The sequence below is a fragment of the Copidosoma floridanum genome, unplaced genomic scaffold (assembly GCF_036245765.1).
Source record: "Copidosoma floridanum isolate Cflo_tuat_1 unplaced genomic scaffold, Cflo_Japanese_pri ptg000030l, whole genome shotgun sequence".
Classification (NCBI taxonomy): Eukaryota; Metazoa; Arthropoda; class Insecta; order Hymenoptera; family Encyrtidae; genus Copidosoma; species Copidosoma floridanum.
Window position 1 is genome coordinate 21,725,388 of NW_028321907.1, and position 22,641 is coordinate 21,748,028.

The 22,641-nt window shown below is 35.0% G+C and overlaps 3 protein-coding genes across 6 annotated transcripts; 1 reads left to right on the forward strand and 2 right to left on the reverse strand.

Moving 5' to 3' along the window:
* The first annotated feature begins 685 nt into the window (after window positions 1-685).
* Tmem131 (Transmembrane protein 131) lies at window positions 686-16,244 on the forward strand. 4 transcript variants are annotated; one of them, XM_089597101.1, is made up of 25 exons: window positions 686-742; window positions 2,424-2,657; window positions 3,286-3,350; window positions 3,543-3,571; window positions 3,781-3,861; window positions 3,941-4,064; window positions 4,173-4,286; window positions 4,365-4,487; window positions 4,559-4,722; window positions 4,799-4,985; window positions 5,079-5,187; window positions 5,259-5,518; window positions 5,608-6,024; window positions 6,112-6,300; window positions 6,546-6,774; window positions 6,851-7,226; window positions 7,299-7,514; window positions 7,599-7,738; window positions 8,726-9,283; window positions 9,554-10,446; window positions 12,808-13,144; window positions 13,482-14,002; window positions 14,069-14,273; window positions 14,344-14,531; window positions 14,621-16,244. In XM_089597101.1, exons 2-25 carry the CDS (start codon window positions 2,543-2,545, stop codon window positions 14,729-14,731), a joined length of 5,751 nt encoding a protein of 1,916 aa, XP_089453227.1. In that variant the 5' UTR covers window positions 686-742; window positions 2,424-2,542; the 3' UTR covers window positions 14,732-16,244. The 4 variants fall into 4 exon arrangements, with proteins under 4 accessions (XP_089453227.1, XP_089453225.1, XP_089453226.1 ...); XM_089597099.1 differs by lacking the exon at window positions 686-742 and adding an exon at window positions 1,968-2,357; XM_089597100.1 differs by lacking the exon at window positions 686-742 and adding an exon at window positions 1,968-2,121 and having other exon boundaries at window positions 2,197-2,657.
* LOC106643466 (uncharacterized) lies at window positions 15,210-16,196 on the reverse strand. The gene is made up of 2 exons (XM_014358617.3): window positions 15,452-16,196; window positions 15,210-15,375 (listed from the first exon to the last, which is right to left on the reverse strand). Exons 1-2 carry the CDS (start codon window positions 16,112-16,114, stop codon window positions 15,283-15,285), a joined length of 756 nt encoding a protein of 251 aa, XP_014214103.2. The 5' UTR covers window positions 16,115-16,196; the 3' UTR covers window positions 15,210-15,282.
* Window positions 16,245-16,590: 346 nt separating the features above from the next.
* Window positions 16,591-18,089, reverse strand: tex (THO complex 3 homolog tex). The gene is made up of 2 exons (XM_014358614.2): window positions 17,805-18,089; window positions 16,591-17,624 (listed from the first exon to the last, which is right to left on the reverse strand). The coding sequence occupies exons 1-2, from the start codon at window positions 17,985-17,987 to the stop codon at window positions 16,839-16,841; spliced, it is 969 nt and encodes a 322-aa protein (XP_014214100.2). The 5' UTR covers window positions 17,988-18,089; the 3' UTR covers window positions 16,591-16,838.
* Between the last annotated feature and the right edge of the window lie 4,552 nt (window positions 18,090-22,641).

Genomic DNA, 22,641 nt, shown 5'->3' on the forward strand with positions numbered 1-22,641 from the left:
CGTTTTGAACGTATACGGAGTGCCGTTTAACCCTACTTTGAGCTGTTTGTTTCAGCTGTTGCTGCTGCTGCGCTACTGCTGCTGATGCTCAGAGATAAACAAACAGCTCAAAGTAGGGTTAAACGGCACTCCGTATACGTTCAAAACGCTGTTTCAACCTTCATGAACGAATTCATCAAAGGAAAAAAATGACTACGTAACTCTTATTATGTCAGTAACATGGAATTAACAACCTTTTTAAGCTCAATATCTTTTTAAGTGCGAAAAAAAATAAAAACAAGATTCCTCCCATAAGACCTGTGTTATTTTCCCTCTACATTAGTCATATATATACTGAGGTCACGTGGTAGAGGCATAATGCCAATATGGTCGCTTGGTCGCAACTATGTTGACTGACAGAGAACACAGTATAGGTCTCTTCGGTCGAGCTTAATAAGCAAAAAATGTCTATGTGAATTGTGAATAGCTCCTGTATTCCTATTCATAATGAAATTGAGTTCAGGCACTGAACAGGTGCCTGAGCTGCCTGCGTAGGACCTGCTCAGGCATTAATGGAATTTTATCCAACGATGTGCACAGGACATGCTCAGGCTCCTGCACAGGCAGCCTTAGCTCAGGCAACTTGGACAAATATAATCTAGTCCTAAACTAACTTTTACAGAATTAAATAGTAAGGTTATGTTACATAAAAAAATGTTTTTAAACAGAGAAGTTGATTTCAGTAAAGTCTTATGGGATACAGGTAAGCTGGGAATGTGATATTGCAATATTTTTAAAAGTTCATCCATGTGGCCATTTGCAATAAAACACTCTCTTTTCCATTTCCGAAGTTGTACATACAAATCACGAACTTCATCAATATTGACACTTGTTTTTTTTTTGTTTTTTTTTTCTTACACACTGTCATTAGTTGTGTTTAATTCTTCAAAAATTTCTTGCTGAATATCGCTCTAAATTTCTTGCTTATCAAACTGTACAGCTGAGTTTTCACTAATATTATCTGTAAGTTTAGCTTCTTTTTCATTATTTCCATTAAATCAGTATGGTTTTCTTTATTCCGAAATTTTTCTTTTGCGAATAATTTACATTCTATATTTATTTCGCGTCTTTCGTCGAGAACAATGGTTTTGCTCCATTTTACATTAATTGAAAAAAAGGTTAAGACTATACTGTAGTAGCAGACAGTTGATGTCAGCAGAGAATATAGAATTTATCTTTTTAAAAGATGTATTCTATATCCTCTGATGTCAGTTCAGGCAAGAGCACCGGACCTGTTCAGGAACTGTGCACAGCCTGAACTCACATATGCATAAAATGCCTATGTTGCCTGTGCAGGACTTGCACAGGCAGTCAGGCAAGCTACGGCACATTTCTATTCGGGATGTTATCTACAATTTATCATCTATTGTCAATTTTGTCAAACATGAGTATTATAGATAAGATCGGGTAGGGAGTCTACGTTTTTTAAGGTCGATTTTTGGGTACAAGATGCATTTTAATACTGCCGCAAATAACACTGTCAGTATTAACTTTTAATTTTCTATCTATTGGTGTAAATTGCGGCTAGTTAGTAAAAAAACTATATGGCACCACTATAATTATCACATAACTCTTCACCACTATGAAATATGACTGGAATAAATATTTCAGGGGCCGTACCATATAACTATTTTTCTGTACATCGGCCTATGTCATAACATAGGCCCGTGAAGCTAAAAAAAGTTATATAGTACGACTCCGGATCTTCACAAATCATAAGGTATTAAGGTTCCTTAATTCTGGTGAGAGTGGCGGCTGGTTAAAATTTTGACCACCCCGCGGCCTCAGCTCTTGGTCTATTATATGTCTATGCCAGCAAATAAGAGCAAGAGAGAAGAACAGAAAAGAGCGATTAAGATTTAGAATTTGCGGAACTTAGCGGACAGCTGATGTGGTTATAATTTATCTTCATCCGCATTATATCTAAAAAAAAAAACAAAAAAAAACGCAATCATAGCCTAAGCTCTCAGAGAAGTGCTTTGAGGCCACAATATAGATATACATTTCAATGTAGTATCGAACTGCGAGAGCAACGCAAAATGCTTATCCTTAAGAATCGTGCGAACACTGAACTTCAACGCGGTAATAGTAGGGCCTGTGGCGATGGTAAATGTTGATAATTTAATGAAATTACGATAACGGGTTTGTGGACTGCAGGTGATGGAGCTTTAGATGCTATAGACAGAAAAAACCTTAAAGAGAACAAGCACCTCAGAGCTCAGGGTTCATGGGTAGCAGCGACCAAAGTCGTGAAATAGTTAGAGGCGCGCGCGCAATCATCGATCCATCAGCCCAGGCCAAACTGGCCTTAGGTTTAGGTACATTTTATCGTAAAATTAGTCCCAGAATCAGATCAGTACTTGAATTCAATGATACAATTGCAGTGGTGTATACAGCAGCAAAGCAGAGCTCCCGCTACTCAACTCCTCAAAATTAAACAGCACCTGCTCAACAACGAAATCATCACAGTTGTCCTGTCTGCCATCACCATTATTATCGTCAAATGCAGCTACAGCAAACCATTATGATTGAGGCTCGAGTATGCCGCAGTCTCTTTCTCCTGGTCCTCTTGGCCACAGTCACCCAGATCCAGCCTTCCTTCCACGGCCACAATAAGGGTGAGTTCAGTTCTAACTTCATATTAGCTCATCATTCTCTAAGGACTCAGCTCTAAGTCCATTGTTTACATTACTATACATGTATGTGCACCTCTGTACACAGCATCTTCTATCAACGTGTTTAATTCCCCAAGGAATTTAGAACCTTCTTAATTTCTTCAGGGCTTACTTAGCTATATATATATGGGTGTGTGTGTGTGTATAAGTTTGCACTTTATATTTTGGATATGGAGAAATTTAGTCAGCTTGAATAATTTTTTTTTTCTTTTTTACCTGCTTAAATGTGCATGCTACCACCTTTGTATAAGTTTTTTTTCGAAGTTTGCATCAGTTTATAGTTCTCTTATTAAATTTTTGAGCTTTTATAATACAATATCAGCCTCTGTCTCGTCTCTCTTTCTCTTTTCTACCTTGTATTTTTATGTTGTTGTTTTTGTTGTGCATAATTAATGTGTGACAAATAGGCAATGGATTGCCTGTTGCACTAAGCACTTGGGATCCAGAGGGTTAGTATTAGAAATTGTATACTTATAGTAGTAAGAAAACTCGCGGTAATAAGAGGCTTAATGTTAAAATGATGATGGAACTTTGTTTGATGATGTTACTGAGTGGTGATATTCTATTCTAGCGTTTGTCCAGGATGACAGCGACATGCAGCACTTTCTCGATAGTCTGCCCATTTCAATGCATCAGGTAATGGTTCTTCCAATACTCTAATTTTATTGCAATAATTGTAATTAACTTTAATCATGCATCTAAAAAGTTCGTGTAAAAATCTTGGGCTAAAAATTTTGGAAGAACCTGGTATAGATAATTAAATGATTTTGAATAATTTTTAAGGAAAAAAAAAAAAAACATTTACTCAAAACTACATTTTATTTTTAGGACTTTGCTAATTCTATGCATGGAACTGGGTAAGCATACAAATTGTATTACAAATGGTTAACGAACATAGAAAAAGTAGTATACTAAGTTACTTGCATTAAAGCTATTGTATTGTTCTCATACATATAATTTATACATACTGTTTCATTGACCCATGCGCGCGCGCGCAATAAGTGCATTTAAAATTATTTAGTCAACAACTGTACATTAGTGCACTGTCTATCTGATCTATTTTTAGGGATTTGACGTCAGAAGAAAATGTTAAAAACTCCCCTGCATATATTAAATTTGAACCAAATATTTTGGATTTTAAAGAAAGGTAATTATTAAAAACCAGCACAACGTTTATTATACTTGTAAAGTTATTTGAGATGTTCTAAGAAACACAATTTCTTTAGACAACTTGGTGTACCCCATCAAGAAACTGTAACGCTGTTTAACAGAGATAATAATCGAACGATTTACCTCTCTTCCATTTCGGGAAACACTCAACACTTTCATTCATCCTTTTTTCAAGATAAAGTGAGTTTTTATTTTGAGTACCAATAATTAGAAAATATGCACAAAAACCTTTAAATCGTTTAATACAATATTCATTATGTAATATCGTACTGTTTTTTGATTCAACAGGTGATCCCTCCTTTAGGAAATACAACATTTAATGTTGTTTTTTTAGGCCGTGCAGAGGGTGAAATTGACAGTTTTCTCTTTATTCATACGACAGAAGGCATTTTAAAATACCAAGTATTTTAGCTTATTCATGTTAAATAATATAAATAATTAACAAAAAAATAATGTTGCGATGATATTTTATTATTCCAGGTTAAGGGAGTAAGCATCAGTAGTCCATATAGATTGCGGCCAGTCATAGGTGTGAAATTACCCATAAATGCATCCTTTGCGCCTTTAGTATATATGCATAATCCTCATTCTGAATTGATGCAGGTAATAATTTTTCATTGATGATTTTTTTTTAGCTACTTTATAATATTCTCACAGCATTTTTATTCACACAGATTGTAGAAGTTTACAGTAGTGGAAAAGAATTTCAACTAGAATTGCCTTCTGGAGAAGTAGAAGGACCTCGCGAATTATGGGAGATTCCTCCTTTCCAAACAAAACCTGTAATAAGATTACATTTTACTGCACATGCTGAAAAAAATCATACTGCATACATAAGGTAAATATTGTCAAAAATCAATCTGAGGATCGTGGTTATACTATAGATATCTAAGGTGTGTGGTGACTATTTTTAGGTTCAGAGTTAATAACAGTGCAGAAATTTTGATTGTAACTGTAGAAATAGAAGTGAGCAGTGGAGCTGGTCTTCATTGGGGTGGAAGTTCAGGAGTTGTGAACTTTGGTATGGGAGGCTCTTATCAGTCTCCCATTCGATACCAGATAGCTTTGAAGAATTCTGCAAAAAAACCTGTCAAAGTTCAAGTAAGATTGTATAAAGATATAAATATAAAGATTGATAACATTGTATTTTATTTTTTGCGTGAATTTTATTGTATTTAGTATTATATTTCATAGAATATCATTAGTGTACCAACGTCTAAAGCACTTAAGGTCAATTTTGAACCCACTATCATACCAGGGGATACGGAAATCCCTGTAGCAATTGGAACGTTAATTTATGATTGTAAGTATGCTAGTATCTGTTAAGCAACGTAAGGAATGGAATGTAGTTGAATTTTAAAAAAAATTTTCAAGGGAAAGCTGGACTAGATTTGAAACACTTTAAAGGGAAAATAATGATCAAGGGCATTGGACCTGGTGGCTCTAGTCAAAAACTGGCAATACCATGGATGGCTGAAGTATTGCAAGGTGGCCTCGAAGTAAATGCTTCTGCAGCTCATTATTGCTCACCACACTCCAGCCAGCCTCGAAATTTCAGCGTTATTAACAAATTCAAACAGCCCCTTGCCATTACAAACATTTCGCTACCCTCAAAGGCTGCACTCCTTTTTAGAGTATGTCTCATTTTAACCAATGGTAATTAATTGCTCAATTTCACATTGAGTCAATTAGAATTTTAATTTCTGGTATCTGTTTTTTATAGATAAGTAACTTTGTCCCAAAGATATTGAAACCTGGTCAACGGGATGACATATTCACGCTATCTCTGATGCATGATAAAAAAAATGACAATTTACAGTTTGAGTCGTCGATATTGATATACTCGAATGTGTCAACAACGAAAGTTCCGTTGCTCAGTTACAATGGAAAGTTGCGAAAAATAATCCCAGATGAACGAGAACGCGATAAAGGCTCAATCAATTTCGGCACCGTGAGTAGTGGTACCGAGAATGAGGGTATCTTCGCTCTAGAGAATCAAAATCCTGTAAACATAGAACTGCACGGCTGGGGTGTGAATATGCCCGGGGCCGTCTTAGAGCTAGTGGGTTGTCAGAGCGGTCCCACCGATTTATTTAATAGAGGAATAAGAAATATAACTGCCTGTAGCACTACGGGAAATGTAAGTTCTTGACATTTTCTAAAACAATTTTCATTCTTTTATTTGCGTATCAGGATTCCCAAGTTACTCCTCAAATTATATTTATAGCAAAACTTAAAACCAAGTTACTTAGCAATCTTTAAGATTAAAGTTAAAACACCACACATAGAGGAGGATACTATTGTTGGTGACGTTTTTGTAAAGACATCTTACGAAAGGTTAACGGTTCCAGTTTACATGCGAGTGGCTCATGGAAAAATAACTATGAAAAGACTTAAATTCACAAATTGTTTTCCCGTAAGTAATAAGTTGTAATTTAAAATTACGTTTTTTTATCCTCGTTACGTTTGTATAACTTAAATAATTACATACATATCAATAGTTGTAAGTATTTATTAAAAATCAGTTATTTAATATGGTGTGTGTGTGTGTGTGTGTATGTGTGTGTTAGAATACTTTGGCTCAGATTCAGTCTCCATTGTTTTGTTTTTGTTTCTGTTTGTTATTTCTATTGGACTACCTACTGCATTACATTTTTTTAGGGTTCCTCGTGCGTGCAACAAATTAAGGTTCATTCAACGTTCATCAGACCAATGGAAGTAACTTTTATAAAGCCAGTGCATGAAGACGAAAGAGTAAAGTACACTCCTTTAGAAGAGACTTCCTATCCTGTTATTTCCAAAGGGGATAATCATGTTGGCTTTATCGTGATAGATCCATTGGTCACTTGCAAGCCGAATTGTTATCTTGGTTTATCTCTAAATAATAGTGGTAAATTACATGTGTACTTCAAAATATAAAAATTTAAAAACTAAATGTCAATTAAATTTTTTTCTTTACCTTCTAGATGGAAATCAATGGTTAAACACTTTGAGTTTACCTCTGCATACGCGTGATTCTGATTTAAATTTATTGAATACTCTGTATACTCGCTATTTAAATACAATTGGCGACTCGTGGGACAATATAACAATGCAATTAGATACCAGTGAAGTTCGGGGGTACAAATTTACCGTGAGTATAAAACCACACTGGCCCAGTGTCCTGGTAAGCAGTCAAGGTACAAAATATAAAAGCTTGTCCTTTCCACTGACTCAAGTTGGTAACACATCGTACAAAAATATAACGTTGCATAATCCATCATTGAATCCATTATTGATCCATTTGGTAATGGATTGGAACTATCCTCAAGGATCAAGATTATTTCAGTCTTTACCAAATGAGTAAGATGACTGGTTGTGAATTACTTCCCTTTAAGGTTTTGAGTGTTCCATAAAAATTACGTATTTTTGTAGATTTAAACCTTCATACACTAAATGCGCAAATACAATACAAGGAGAGTTCAAATTAGAAGATTATGGGAATAATAAACATTTGTTTGAACGTGAATGGAGTATTGCATCTGCACAGAACTCTATTCCTTTGGTTCTTAAACCCAATCAAACGAAAACTATAGGTCTTTCCTATGCGCCTAAACTCGCTGCATCATCTTCCGCACTTTTATATATAAGGTGACGTTAAAAGAAAGATACTGCTACCTAAACGTCGTGTACCTTGAAGTATACATTAATTTAAATATTTTTATATTTTTTTAGAAACAATATGACTATTTTAGAAGTGTTAGGCATTGTAGGACGTGGAGCTCACGCACAGTTCAAATTCGGTAATCGCAAACCTGGATCTTCAAAACCCTTATTGTTTGAATTTACTGAGAGGCATCTTCAGGGTTGTGAAAGTAAGTCATCAGCATGTGCTATTTGTATATATACTTATATGGGTCATTTCACAAAAAATGCTATATTCCATGACGCCCATGTTTAAAAACGACGGATCGAATTATTTCGAGTCGGAACTTTTTTTAAACGGTGAAAACCAATTTTCTCTAAATGCATTTTTGAGATCATATCGAAAAATGTTTTTGCGTGACCGTAAGGTTGGAAAAACAGGCTAAAATGTCAATACCGTAACGTAAAGCATTTAAAAATTTCATTTTTTTCGGCTTCTGGCGCCTAAATATTAATTTTTTAATTTTTTAAAGATGTATTATCTAAAAGTTTGAGGTGTTGTGCACCTTATATGATAGTTGAGAACCAAAAAAAAATTTCATTTTCAAGTACGGGAGGTTTTATTTATGAAGCCTACTTTTGACACTTTTAAATTGCGCATCACAAATGACAAGTCTGTCATTACGGTAAAGCTCTAAATAAAAAATAAATGCATTTAAATTAACAAAGGTTAATAATAAATGATCGTAGAGTCGGGCCCAAACGTTTCCAACTAGTTAAGACTTGATATAACCTGGAAAACATAATAAAAAAATTCTTATCATTCAATTTAAAAAATCTCAATTAGAGCGTAAAAATATCGCAGTTTTCGTGAAATATATACATATAATACATACATAATTATCATTTGTAGAACACTTTAAGTATAACAATACAATTTTTTCCGCAGTACAATTGCAGATACAATAAATCACGTAGTCATATTATAAACAATCGTACGCTTTCTATGTGCTTTATATAGCATCATCGTTTTTCTTAAAAATATAATTATATCATTAGTTTTTATACACGATAGGGGTATGAACTTAGCTTGAATAAGAATTATTAAATCTGACGGGATTTTTATAAAAACATCTTCTATACAGTTATTTTAGTGTTATCTGATGCTTTTTTTTTGACAACATTCCGTTCATTGTGTTCCTATGAAAATGTTTCAGCAAAGCAAGAAGATTTCATAACAAAAGACAGAACCTTGTCTAAAGGTGACGAAATCAAAAGTGAAGTGTTTGGACGAGAGTTGAATTTAACGTTGAGACGCTCGTTCATGGCCCGTAATGTTGGTGAACTACCGATCGACGTGCACAGGTTCTATATCAATGGATTGACTTGCCAAGGCTATGGATTCAAGGTACTTAACTGCGAGCCTTTTAGGCTCCAGCCGAACGACAGTCGCCAAATCGATATTGCCTTCACGCCCGATTTCACGCTTTTCCGCGTTGAGCGCGACCTACTGATAGAAACGAGCATGGGATGGGAGCCGCGGAAATACGGTATAAAAGACGAGAAGGAAGAAGGAAAGGAGGAGGAGAAAGACGACGAGGACGGCGTCGAGCTCGGCCATCAAGTCGATGGTATGGTCAGGCTGAGCCTACTGACCACTTTACCTGCCAACAAATTAGAGGCTTGTTCAAGGATTTTGGCTCGGCCTAGTTGGGAGCAAGTGATCCAATGCATTGCTATTGTTCTTGCAGGGCTTCTCTTTATTGGAATTTTGGGTGAGACTATATATATATATACACATATACATAAACACACATATAGAATTGGTTTTGTAGGCTTTTTTTTCTTTTCTTTATTTGTTTGTATGCTTACCCATGGTATGCAAAAACCAACGCAAAGAAAATAACTCTATTAAAGTTATACTTTTGTAACATTTAAAATATATTACCAAATCATAAAGGTAAAAAGGTAAAAAGTTTTATTAGACAGATGAAAATGACAAAGTAACATCAAAGTACCGTGTATTATACATATGAATTATTTAGTTACTGCCATCCTCGAGGCCGATCGCATACTGAATGTCTTGCTGTTGACTATGTCGCGGGGCAATCCTACGCAGCCACCACTAGACTTACGGTTGCTTTCGCATTCCTCGCCCATGCAACAGCAGCACGGCATCAACGCCAACAGCCATCATCAGCAATATCACCAGCATGTCAAAGAGAAGCTGGTACCCGCCACGGATGATAGTAGCAACAGCAGAGCAAGTAGCAAGATCAGTGGGAAGAAAGATGATACGTCGACGTCGTCAGCCGCTTCGTTGCTAGTCTGGAGCTTCGTAAACAGCAAGCGGGGTAAGGACAGGGCCAGCTACAAACAACACCAGCTGCTGACCGACTGGTCAGCCGAGGAAGAACGTAGATTCCGACTGGATAGCGATGCTCGGGATGGAATGAAGCGCTGTGTCGACTCAGCGTCGCTCAGTTTCGAGCAACCGGCATCGGTTAGCAGTGCTACTGGTAACTCGAAGAAACGCGGTGACAGTAAGCAGCAGCAACGACAAAGTTCATTGAAGATATCACTAGTGGATGGTGTCGCAGACGTGGCTGTTGTCGAGCTGCAAATCGCACCATCTGAGAAAAAGATTTCCAACAAGTCCAGTCCCATCATCAACAGAAAGCAGGGCAAAACTTGCAAGGAAGAAACTACCAAGCACATCGATCACGAGATACAGCAGCTTGAGACCGGCAGCAACATTGTCTCAAGTAGTTTCAAGCACCGCAAACAGCCTGCCTCTAATGGTAGCAATAACGCGAATAATAATGCTTTTAAAAAATACGAGGCTAATGCTTGTCAGAAAGTTAATCAATACTCTGAGGAGGAGACCTCGTCCACCACAACTGAGAGCTCCATTCAAGAGGACAATAATGTATACAAGGTCTTTATCGTTTTATTAAAGATTTACCCTTTATTGATCGAACTTGAGAAGATTTTGTCAGTTTTCTTCTCACTGTTTTTGATTTTAGTGTTTATTTTCAAAAGTAAAAACTATTCAGACCCGTTGATTGCATTGTATATATACATATATATCGTGTCTTACAGTAAAAAATGTTATGTACAAAAAAAAGCGAGTACCATTAAAAACGGTTGATGAACATTTCTAAAAGTAAATATTTGTTCTTTAAACAATTTAAAAAATGGAAGGATGAATGAATTATTCATCTTAATGTAAGATTGGCTCAGGTATAACGTAATGTAGATAATGAAACATCTCAATTTTAAAAAACTCACTGATAGTTGATTAGCTATTTTACATTGTTGATGATTAGCTCTTTTACATTGTTGATGAACAATACATTGTAAATAGTACGTTTGTTCATTTATCCACTTTGGAGCGCTCCAAACGATCTATAAATGAACACGAGTTCTTTGTCGGAGCACTCGGAGGCCTCCGAGATATCTTTATACTAGATAGGTATACTCACTATAACTGTTCAGTGTTTACAAACATCAGTTATAAGCGGTGAATATACCTATATCGTATAAGGATATCTCGAAGGCCTCCGAGTGCTCCGACAAAGAACTCGTGTTCATTTATAGATCGCTCGGAGCGCTCCAAGGTGGATAAATGAACAAACCTAGTAATGTGTTCACTGAAAAATTGCAGTATTATTGTTCTGTCAATGTAAAAATTTGATTTGCTATTCCAGAAGGACCAAGAGAATACTAAAATTTGAGACACGTGTAAGCTTTTCGGAATGAGCCTCAAAGAAAGTTAGTCTACTACCTTCAGATGGTGGTAGTGTGCTCGTGTAAGAATTTTACACCGAACTAAAACTATATATGCATTCAATATATAGATATTTTTTATTATTCATCATAACCCTTAGTCTCAGATATGGCTTTTTTTACACAAAAGTAGTGTTAATTAACCATCGGTGGAAACCTGAGTTATGACCAGGTGTTTATACGCATATAAATACGTATAAACACCAGGGCCAACTCAATCACACCTATGACCACGTTGACGCAGCGTAAGAGAAACAGTTAATCGACCCTCGAAAAATCAATAGCACAGGCGAAACAGCGAGACTTGGACGATCACCCAAATTCAAGTACTAACCGCCCCAAATGCCGCTTAATCTCCGCGGGGATCCCCGGAACTGCAACTCTATGTATATAAACCGTGGCCCACCGCGACGTCCGCGACCACTTCAACATATATGTAGATAAGAGCGCGCGGTGGCTCAGTCGGCTAGGTCGTGGATTGGGACGCGGGAGACCGTGGTTCGATTCCCGGCCATAGTGCGACTTTTTCGGGCAAGTACCTCTGTGATTTTTCACATGTGCTTTTTCACCACGCAATGCTCCTCGTGGAGGGTTTAGGCGAGACCTTCTCGCAGTGAAAATTGCCTAATTCCCCCTACCCCCCTCCCAGTAATGGGAGGCCTCCCATCCCTCTTCCCTTCCTTCTCCCAAGTGCTAAGTACCCTCAGTAGTGCCCTTTATAGGAGCCGGACGTAAAGCACTATGATATAAAAAAAAAAAAAACATATGTATATAGATAATGTTCTGTGTGGAAAATGTGAAAGATATCGTCATCTGGCGGTAGAATAACCCTCATCCTCATAATGAGGTCATCATAGGGTATAAATATTTATTCCGATGTTGACTAAATTTCATTAATGTCCATCATTTACTTCGTTTTTAGTTTTAAAAATTAAAAAAGTTTGAGCAATTTAAGAAACCAATAGTATATTACTTACCTAGAGAGGAAAAATAAAGAATGTCTCAGATTGCAGGCAATTGACGGGCAATTGAAGGATAAGCATGCGATCTACGGGATTCTTTGTTTCCTCCCGTGGGTTGTATACGATTTTTCATCAATCCTGCGCTGAGAGGAGGGATTTTCCTACTTTCGGCGCAGTATGATGAAAAATTTATAACAAGATCTCATTGGACTGATTTTTCCCAATTAATCATTCAATAAGTAAGTACGCTCGTTCTTCCACACTTCTTACCTGATGAAGTGAATCATGCTAATAGCAACAATGAACTCTGGTGGAATTGAAGTATTTTCGATAAACTGATTTAGCGTGAATGAAGAAAGTAGCGCCGGTGTTTTAATTCTAGCCTGAACGTTTGTTACTTTCATAAAAGAAAGTTCAGCGAGCATAATAATACTCAACAGGTTCACAACTGATGCATGCACTCGAAATACTGCTCATAAAACTTGTATTTGGGGGTCTCCCAAGCCGTTGGCTAATACGTGTTACAAACGTGTTTGTTCTGTCAGCAGGACTGCGACAACAATGCCGAGAAGAGTGATAAAGCACAGTGCAAGTCCGCAACGAAGAAATCAAAGACACAAGTTAATTCTGTCGTGCCATCATCACTAGATTATAAGGACAATTACGAAGGTGACTGCGACGACGACGATTACGACAAAGACAACAAACAAGATAACCCAAACAGATGGAAGACCAATACGGCGCGCTCGAATAGCAAAGCACAGCTATCCTTGCGATTCGGGCTCGAGGCGTGTGCTTCTAAGCTGCCGCGCCAAAAGCTAACTCCACCAAAGAAAGAAAAGGCTGCTCAAAAACGACGAAATGCCGAGAAGAGCCAGTCAAAATGTACGTGTCTCTAAGTTTTTTTTTTTTTTTATTTATTATTTTTTTTTTTTGCAACGTCTTGATATAAATTTTACTACCAAACGTGCCATTACTCTGCAAGAATCCATCCTCAAAACTTTTCTTTTTTACTGTAAAAATGAGTGTTGCAATGTTTTGCGACTCAGTGACTTAAATTGCTGAACATATATGTGTGTACTTATTTTTGTGACCAAAGTATTGTAATTTGCATGTAAGAGAAGTTGACTTGAATTTTTTAATATTACTGCTTAATATCTCAAGAAGCATTGCATATTCCAAGAAAATGTGCTCTTTTCAATGCTACATTTCATCCTTACAGCTACAGCAACAGCAACGTCAGTAGCGGCAGCATCAACGATACCGGCACCGTCAATTATGGCCCCCAGTAACTCGACAGCTCCGCGAGAAGAGACTACGAAACATGCGTTAATCACTCCCATGATAGTTTTACCGTCAATGTTGCTGCAAACGTCGTCAACGCCGCAACTGCCGCCACCACCCGCGGTATGCTGGGGCGAGAACCGCGCCAAATTCAGTGACGTGGTCGCTCGTAACCAGGAGAACAGCTCGCCCTTTGCCAATCACAGCAACAATAACAAATCACAGTGCAAACTGACCAGCAAAAGTTGTACAAATTCTGTACCTGGAATCTTGAATTTTTTGGATGGTGCAGATTGCTCCAAACGCCAGCCGGCCCAGGAGCTCAGCTACAATGAGTTCAAAATTGATGCAAATAGTAATTCTAATAAGGACGAGCTGTGCAGTGACTTGGTGGTCTCAGGAACAAAGTTTCATGGTCGATTGAATAGTTACTTCGTTCATTCGTTTAGCGATTCAACAGTGAGTTTTTTTTTTTTTTTTACATTTTACTGGGATAATCCATGTCAAAATTTCTCTGTATTTTAGTGCGAACCTGATTTAATACCGTATGATGATCTTCCTCATACTGAAGAGCCACTGATAGAATTGGAAAACAAAGATAAAAATTCGCATAATAAATTTTGGCAGAGCAACAGTTCTATTCTCAGTTCAATCACTGACAATTCAATTTTTCCTGTTGATTCGCGCAAACCCATTGAAAAAGTTTCAGATTCATCCGACACGTTTAAAGGTTTAAATTTTGTGTTTTAAATTTTTGATCGGTTTTTTTGACATAATAGTAATATATTCATTTATTGCAGATAATTGGGTTGCAATAGAAACAAACTGGGAACCTTTGTACAATCGAGGAGCTGTCGGAGAAGAGAGAAGTGGCGTTTGGGGAATAAACACAGGAGGTGTGTGGGCTGCCGCACCTTGGGGTGCCCCACCACCGCTATCGAATCTTCAAACATCCTCTTTGTCGCAAACAAATGAAACAAGTGTTCAAGTAAGTTGAAGAAGTGGTTTTTATGTATTTTTTTCCATTACTGCAAGCACACTATTTAAATTCAATAATATATTTAAAATTTGTTGTAGGAAAGTTCTGGTTTTGATCCGTTTCGATCTCTAAGTACCATTTGGACACCATCTTCAACAGATATTTGGACCACAAAGAAAAATGACGATCATATCAGTGATATTCATTGATATATTGTGAAAGAGTTTCTACTGTATCGACAATTTTTTTTGTAAAGGTTCTCAAAAACAATCTTATAGAATAATACACCAAATCATTGTGGTATGAAATCTTTTCTTTTAGTGATTACAAAAACAAAAAAACAAAAAATGGATATAAATTCCACTTTGCATTTTTAAGTAAAAAATTTTGGATAGCAAAAATTGGTACAATGATTGAAGGTTTTAAACCTGAATTTTACTTTTCACATTTATTTGAAGCATATAAAAACGGTTTTAATAATTCATGTGTTGGTATTACTCTTTTATAAACGTAATTCCCTTCAAAAATTAAAATAATTATTTGGGAGTAATATTTTGTAAGTACAGTGAATTTCATGAATAAATGATATGATTTAACTTTACTTTATAAAACAAACTTTTTTAGAGTGCAAATCACTGAAAAAAAATTAAATCCATTAGAGTTTAATTAACAAATGTTAACGTGGATTGTTGAATAAAGAAATAGATATGTATGCAATTTATCAACAAAAGTATAAAAAACGACCTTGTATTTGCGGTAATCAAAAGTTTTCAAAAATTGTTCTTCTACAGCCTGATATCTTATGTGTATTAGCGATACAAGGTTTTGCCTGTTGCAATCTTCGAAGTAAAAACTGAAAATTGAAATTTATACTTGAAACGTTATTGAAAATACTAGGTCACACGTTATGTAGGACGTAAAAAACTTACCAAGTTATCTCCTTCTATTTTTCTTTGAAATCTTTGTCTATTGATCGCAGAGTTACTCATTTTTGATCGTCCAGATTTTTGCCTTATTCTCAATGGCTTCTGTTGGACCATAATTTTTCTTAATAATATTACATTATCACGCTCAATTTGCATCATTTGATCATTGGTAAAACTCATATTTTTTCCTCTCAATCCTGGTGGTTCTTTATTTACGGGATCTACTTCATTAAGACTCAGGCATCTTAATCTGTCTTCTAGATTAACGGATGTACTTTTACGTACTTTAGAAGGTGGAACCTCTTTTTTGCCTAAATTAATATCATGTCTAGCAATAAATGTGGAAGTTGGAAGTTGGAATGTTGGAATGCCCTTTGAGGGAAATTTATTTAAAGATACTGCTGTTAATTCCGATTTCTTATCATTAAATTTAAGAATTTCAAAACTCTGTGACTCTTCGTATGCAGATTCATCTTCAGAAATATCCGAACTAAATTCTAGATTCAAATCCAGTTCCGCTCCATACTCGTTATTAGCAACGTTTCTTTCCACAGATGTTTTTGTGACGTTCCCAATATTTTTTTCGACGTCATTTTTTACATGATCACCAGATGCAAATTCAATTTCAAACTGCAAAGCTGTTCCTTTACGTTGAATAAAAGCCATTAAAAAAAAAAAGTTAAATGAAGTCACGAACTATTGGGTAGAAAAAATGTGTTAACTTTCGACCTATATTTAACAAGGTTAGGTATCCATGGTAACGCAGTTCAAAATAATAAAAATACACCTATCAGTATATTATATTCTCAATTCTCTGATGTAAATAAATTTGTATACCTATTCTGTATAAAATTGTAATTATACAGCTATACACGCGACCATACAATGAATTATAGGGTATAATTAAATAGAAACTTATATTAACAATATAAATACTTTCAATTTTTACTGCCATCCCAATTTTGAAACTTAAATTTTTATGTATTCATAAAAAGTACTTATTAACATCTTAAAAAAAATAATTTCTTAAATTTTTCCAAAGAAATGGCTAGCATACGCAGTGCAGTAAAACTTACATGAAGTAAAAGTATAAAATGTAATTTTTTTACCAAGAAGTCCATTTAAAGTATTTTTAGTTATCTTATTGATACACTTCAAACATGATTTTACAATAATCACCTAAATAACTTGCTCATATTTTTAAACAAGGCCTAAACATTTAAATACATTGAAATAAGTATGCTCTACTGATGTGATTCAAAAGAAGTCCAACTAATGCTTCTGCACTGTTAAAATGTAAACATTTTGTTGATCGTTAATCTCTAGAAATAAAACAGATTATTTTTTACAAAAAGATTAGTTTAATTAAATGTAGTACAATACTAATGAATTAACTTTCACTCGGAAATCCAAAGACTTTTAAGCTTCCAGCATCTCTTTTTCTATCATAATTGTCTTTATCATCACATGCATAAGCAAGAAAATATTGTTTTGGATGCCAAGCTACGGTAAAAGTTGCAGCTTCAACTGGTATATCAGTAACTTTCTCACCAGTCTCAACTTCCCCAATGTCAATGATAAGGTCTTCCGAAGCAGCTGCCAATAATTTTCCATCATGGGAGAATGATATTGTTCTAACAGGCCAATCTAATCTAGAAAATGTCCTTAAACAACATAACTCATCAGCATCCCACAACGAAACAAGTGCATCAGCTGAACCAGTTGCAAAGTATTTCCCAGTTGGATCAAACTCAATACAAATACAGGTGCCTGGATGAGCCTTAATCACGTGTAAAAGTTCAAGGCTAGGGTAGTTCAGTATATGCACACAGCCTTGTCCATTGGTCAGATAAAAAGTATCAGAGTCTTTGTTCCAAGATATTTCGTTTACTTCAAAGTTAAACTGCTCTTCAATTTTAATTTTCATTGTACGGGCATCAATAAATGTAACCAAGTCTTCTTTGTTACCAACTGCAATGGTGTTACCATCTGGTGACCAGGAAATATTGATATTTTCTCCCTTAGTACTGATATTTGCTGTGCACTTTTGAGTTCTCGTGTCCCATATTCGTACTGTCTTGTCTCCACTAGCAGTGGACAAGAGCTCTGGATTTGATGCATGCCAGCACAATTGGTCCACACTGCCTCCATGGCCTCTGAATGTAGTTTCTAGTTTCTACAATTAAATATATGTTATTAGAAATTTTTGATTCTAATTATAAGGCATCGAAATACTGGTGCTGCGTACCCAAATAAATAATTAAAAATTATTACACAATTAAGACAGAAAAAGTTGACAAGTGCTTTTCAGTTAAAACACGTACTTAATAGCAAAAAAATCAGTAAATATTCTTACCAAGCGATCGGGTGAGAGTGAAAATATGCAGACACACTTGTCGAAAGAGCCAGAGGCGAGGAATTTGCCATCACAATTCCAGCCAACGCTGTGTACCTTGGCTGTGTGGCTCTGCTGCTCACGCACTTTATTATGCGTCTTAAAATAAGTCATCAGCTCGTCAACACTACTTTCCAGTACCATCCTCAGGTTTTTTTTTTCTGATCCTAATCAGTTCTTTACTGTCACAAAATTTTTAAGGTTACGGAAAACCTGGTGCAGGGTGCAGTACCAGAGATTATTAGTAGGGAGATTGCTGACTGCCATGCTACGGAGTGTGCCCACTTTTTTCCAGTGGTTCGAGCGCCCCGCCGCGGCCAAGCGGCCGAACCAGGCGCACATTTTTTTTTTTATTTGAGAAGCACGGTAGGGGTATGAGAAGAGTGGATTCGCGTGGAAATGTCCATGTAGGCGCACATTTTGGAGACGCGTGGAAGGGGTATACCGAATGTGCGCCTACGAGGAGAGGAGTGGAAATGTCGGCTGTATAGCTGTATATATCCGAGCACACAGCCAAATTAAGCGACGAGCGACGACACGAATTTTTCTCTTTTGAGAGTCTTTTGACTCTGCAACCGAGTACATGCTATGTAGGTAAATCTTATTCAATTAAATGGTTGAACTAAATGCTCATTAATTATATACACAGACTATTGATTTCAATACATTATTTTTTAACTCTCCCGTACTCTTAACGTTCCTAAATCCATTTATGTTTTGAAAAAATATGTAGCTTCAACTATTTTTTAAGGTCTTCAGTACAGCTTTAACCATTAATTTATTAATTTTACACATCCTAACTGTTGGAAACTGTAGGACAAGCTCCGGAGGATATCCATGAACATATGTGACTTCAAAAGAGATATCTCTCGTCCTTGGGATAGCTAAGATGGCTAATATTACATGCCTCTTCATCGATTGTAACGCACCTAAGGGTTCAAATCCACTTCATGGTAGATATTTTTTTTTTTTTTTTATTTAATTTATCATTTTGTCTGCATTTCTTTTATTTATGTTTCGTTAAAAAAAAAATGTACATATGTATGTGACATCAACATTTTTTTTTCGGATACATCAAAATAAATTAATATTGTTATTTTGATACTTCTTGTTAGCAAGGCAATTCCATAATTTTATAATACTAAAATAACTTTTAAGGATTTTAACATAATTAGTGTATTTTAAAACTCCTTAGAAATTATGAACATCCTATTTACGACAAAAAAAAGCCGCCCATCTACTGTTATTTACTTAATGTTGAAATTTTAATCAGTAAATAAATTTGATGAACACAATAGAAAATAGTTTTGTAAATATTTTAAAATTGTTTGCAAATCTTTAACAAGGTGTGCTACTTTTATTTATTTTTAGACGGCCAGAAGTCAATAATAAATGAAACAGTTCGATGAATAAGTAATAAAATTCATTCGGCAAGATTCTGAGACAAAACATTTGTAATACCGCAGTATTTTGTTTCAAAAAAAAAAAAAATGAATTACCTTTAAGGGTGATGATTGTAATAAACATATTTTTAGGCTGTAGATTGTTAAGGAAGTTTAATAATTTATATTGATTGCAGAAAAAGCATCGTAACACTTTTAACAATGATACCATCGGGTGAGTGCAAGAAAGAGTCTTTTTAGAGTAAAAGTCTAGAAGGAGCCTTTTTAAATTTTCAGGCAGAAGAAAGTCTTCTTAAACTAAAAGAAGAAGCCTTTTTATACAGAGGTACACTCGCACTAAGGTGTTGGCGTCGATTGGTATGATTGAGCCCAACGAATCATCGCTCAAGATTATTCTTCGACATTTTTCAGTTCTTATTTGCTCCTCACCCAGCTCTCGGTTGGTCTCGTACCCCTGTACGAATCCACACATTTATTTTATACTGGAGAGCAAAACGAGAAGAGTTCAACAAAAAGACATCAATGCCTTTTTAACCAATTTGTTTACTTCTATTTTAAGGTAGTATTGTATATATTTTTATAGATCAATTATATATATACACACATAAATGTAGTACCAACTTAAAATCGGAGAAATAAAAATTAAAGGCTCTTTCTTATATTCAGTTCGAAAAGGCTCTTTTACGCCTATTACTCTGGAAAGACTCTTTATTATGCTAACGTAATAAATTATTTAGAATCAGGAATTGTGAGAACTACAAATTTTTTAACTACAAATTTCTGTATTAATAAAAACTGAGTCTGGGTCTATTTCTGCTAGCAAAAACTTCGATTAAGAGTTAAGGGGGATGTTGTGATATTTCATTGTTTTAAGAAATTTCTGAAAAAATTTGAATAGGTATGTTTCAGCATCATGAATAACATATTAAAATTTCGAAGAGCCTAGATTCACCGTTTTGAAGAAATAAAATCGCGAAGTTGGCCACTTATACACATGCTTTTAAGAAGGACTTGTCGGAAAATGCACGTTTTTACTCATAACTCTTGAAATTTTTTTAAGAATCTTTTTAAAAATTAATATGTTAGGGTTTATTATAGTTGAAATAAGTAAACTAAAATTAGGGAAGCCTAGCTTCACCGTTTTTAAAATATAACAGTTTAAAGTCCAGTCACAACGTTACTAAAATACCTATGTAGTGGTACAGTCCGAGGTGAAAGTTAGGTTAACTTGTTGTTTTAACGTTTGTGGTTACTTTCCCGGGCATTTTTCTGTTCCACACACCTAATTTTTAAATTATTTACCTGTTTTGTTAAGAATAATCACATTAAAGACATTTCTAACACGAAAATTCAATTTTGAAATTGACTGTACCATGACAACCCCCTTAAAATAGTATCAACATACACATTTGTAGTGCAAAATCTTTAAAAAATTTACAGTTTTCTGAAAAAATCGACCAATTATTTATTCTAGTTTTCCATTTTATTCTTAAAATCGCGAAGAATTTCAAACTATTATTGTTAACTGTATTCAAGTGCATACTTCTTTATGATAAATTAATTCAGCTATGATTCTCAAAAATTAATATGTGGAGCTCTGAAAAAGGCATTTTAAAGATTTTAAAGTTAAGCTACTCGTCGAGAGAGTTCAGCGAGCTTTTTAATAAAAGCAACCTATGTCGCGTGGTTGAAGATACTGATAATACGACTGTTACTATGAATACAAAAAAAAAAAAAAAAAATTAGCTGCCTTGCGTTGCATCTGCATGGCTAGAGATGTTTTTTGATGGTCTATCTTATCAACTACAAATAATCGAATAAATTTATGCGAATCATTGTGTGTTGCATACAATGTAAAATTAATTGATCGATTGCGATAATTAAAAGAGCAATTTAAATTGTGAAATTTTAATATTTTGTATAGTTATTTATCTATAAAAATACATATAGTGCCACCTTCAAAACAGAGGAAAAAAATTTTTGTTAACTGTATCTGATTTACGCACTGTCAAAAAATTTTGGCAACTATTTCTGAAAAATTACAATAACAATTTATTGTAGGTAAAAAGTTAATAGGTAAAAGGTTAATTGTTTATACATAATACAACTTTTTTTTTTAAATCCATACTTCGAGTTACAAGTGGTTGAAACTCATATGTCTTGAATGAAAAAAGCTTAGTTTAGTTTCTATTAGACTCTTTAATCTAAAATACGCACTACTTACAAAGACTAAAGAATATACTTTCATGTGTGTATGAATGTATGTAGTACGAATTTTGTCAATGCAATAACCACAAGGTACTGATAAGGAATGTAAATACAAGCTCAAAAATATAATATATGTACGTAGATAAATATTCACGTATAATTGGATGTAAGTTGTACTTTACTGGTAATGATCATATTTGATATAATCTCAGTAAAAGTATGAGTTTTTTTCTGCTTTCGGCTTTTTTTTGTCGTGAAAAGGATGTTTATAATTTCTTAGGAGTTTTAAAATACACAAATTATGTTAAAATCCTTAAAAGTTATTTTAGTATTATAAAATTATAGAATTGCCATGCTAACAAGAAGTATCAAAATAACAATATTAATTTATTTTGATGTATCCGAAAAAAAAATGTTGACGTCATATATATATATATATATATATATATATATACACTTTTTTTTTTAACGAAACATAAATAAAAGAAATGAAGACAAAATGATAAATTGAATAAAAAAAAAAAAAAAAAATATCTACCGTGAAGTGGATTTGAACCCTTAAGTGCAAAACAATCTATGAAGGGGCATAAGCCTTAACCATCTTAACTATCCGAAGAACGAGAGGTTTTCCTTTCGAAGTCACATATGTTCATGGATATCCTCCGGCGCTTGTCCTACAGTTTACAATAGTTAGGATGTGTAAAATTAATAAATTAATGGTTAAAGCTGTACTGAAAACCTTAAAAAATAGTTGAAGTTTTATATTTTTAGAATGAAGTTCCTTATGTCACGTTACTCGGGGGGCTGGAATTTAAAAACCGACAGATTTTTTTTTTTTTTGGAAACGAAAGTGGTTTTACCCAAAGTCTCTGCCTTTCAAGTTTCCCCCCTTACCCCGTTCCCCCCACCTACTGTTCTCTACACACTTCCCCTCTCCCCGCTATATATGTATATCTGTCAACCGTGCCGTGTTACCCTTCTGCACACCTTTACCCACTATTCCCCCTCACACTCCCAAGCAATACCAATTACAATTATATTTTCCCACAATAACTTTTATTTCACTTTCAATTTTTTTCTTTTTAAAAAAAAAAAAAAAAAAAAAAGAAACATTTTCCAAGAAAGAGATTTGAACCATCGACCTCCTGCACGTGAGTCCAGTACCTTACCCACTTTGCTACAAGCGC

Bases quoted from the DNA above. Each gene is read 5' to 3' on its own strand.
- Tmem131 (XM_089597101.1), top strand. From the start codon at position 2,543: ATGCAGCTACAGCAAACCATTATGATTGAGGCTCGAGTATGCCGCAGT. The intron at 4,723-4,798 runs GTAAATATTGTC...GACTATTTTTAG, and splicing joins AATCATACTGCATACATAAG to GTTCAGAGTTAATAACAGTG. The intron at 9,284-9,553 runs GTGAGACTATAT...TGAATTATTTAG, and splicing joins TCTCTTTATTGGAATTTTGG to TTACTGCCATCCTCGAGGCC.
- LOC106643466 (XM_014358617.3), bottom strand. From the start codon at position 16,114: ATGGCTTTTATTCAACGTAAAGGAACAGCTTTGCAGTTTGAAATTGAA. The intron at 15,376-15,451 runs GTAAGTTTTTTA...TTCAATTTTCAG, and splicing joins AAATAGAAGGAGATAACTTG to TTTTTACTTCGAAGATTGCA.
- tex (XM_014358614.2), bottom strand. From the start codon at position 17,987: ATGGTACTGGAAAGTAGTGTTGACGAGCTGATGACTTATTTTAAGACG. The intron at 17,625-17,804 runs GTAAGAATATTT...ATTTAATTGTAG, and splicing joins CACTCTCACCCGATCGCTTG to AAACTAGAAACTACATTCAG.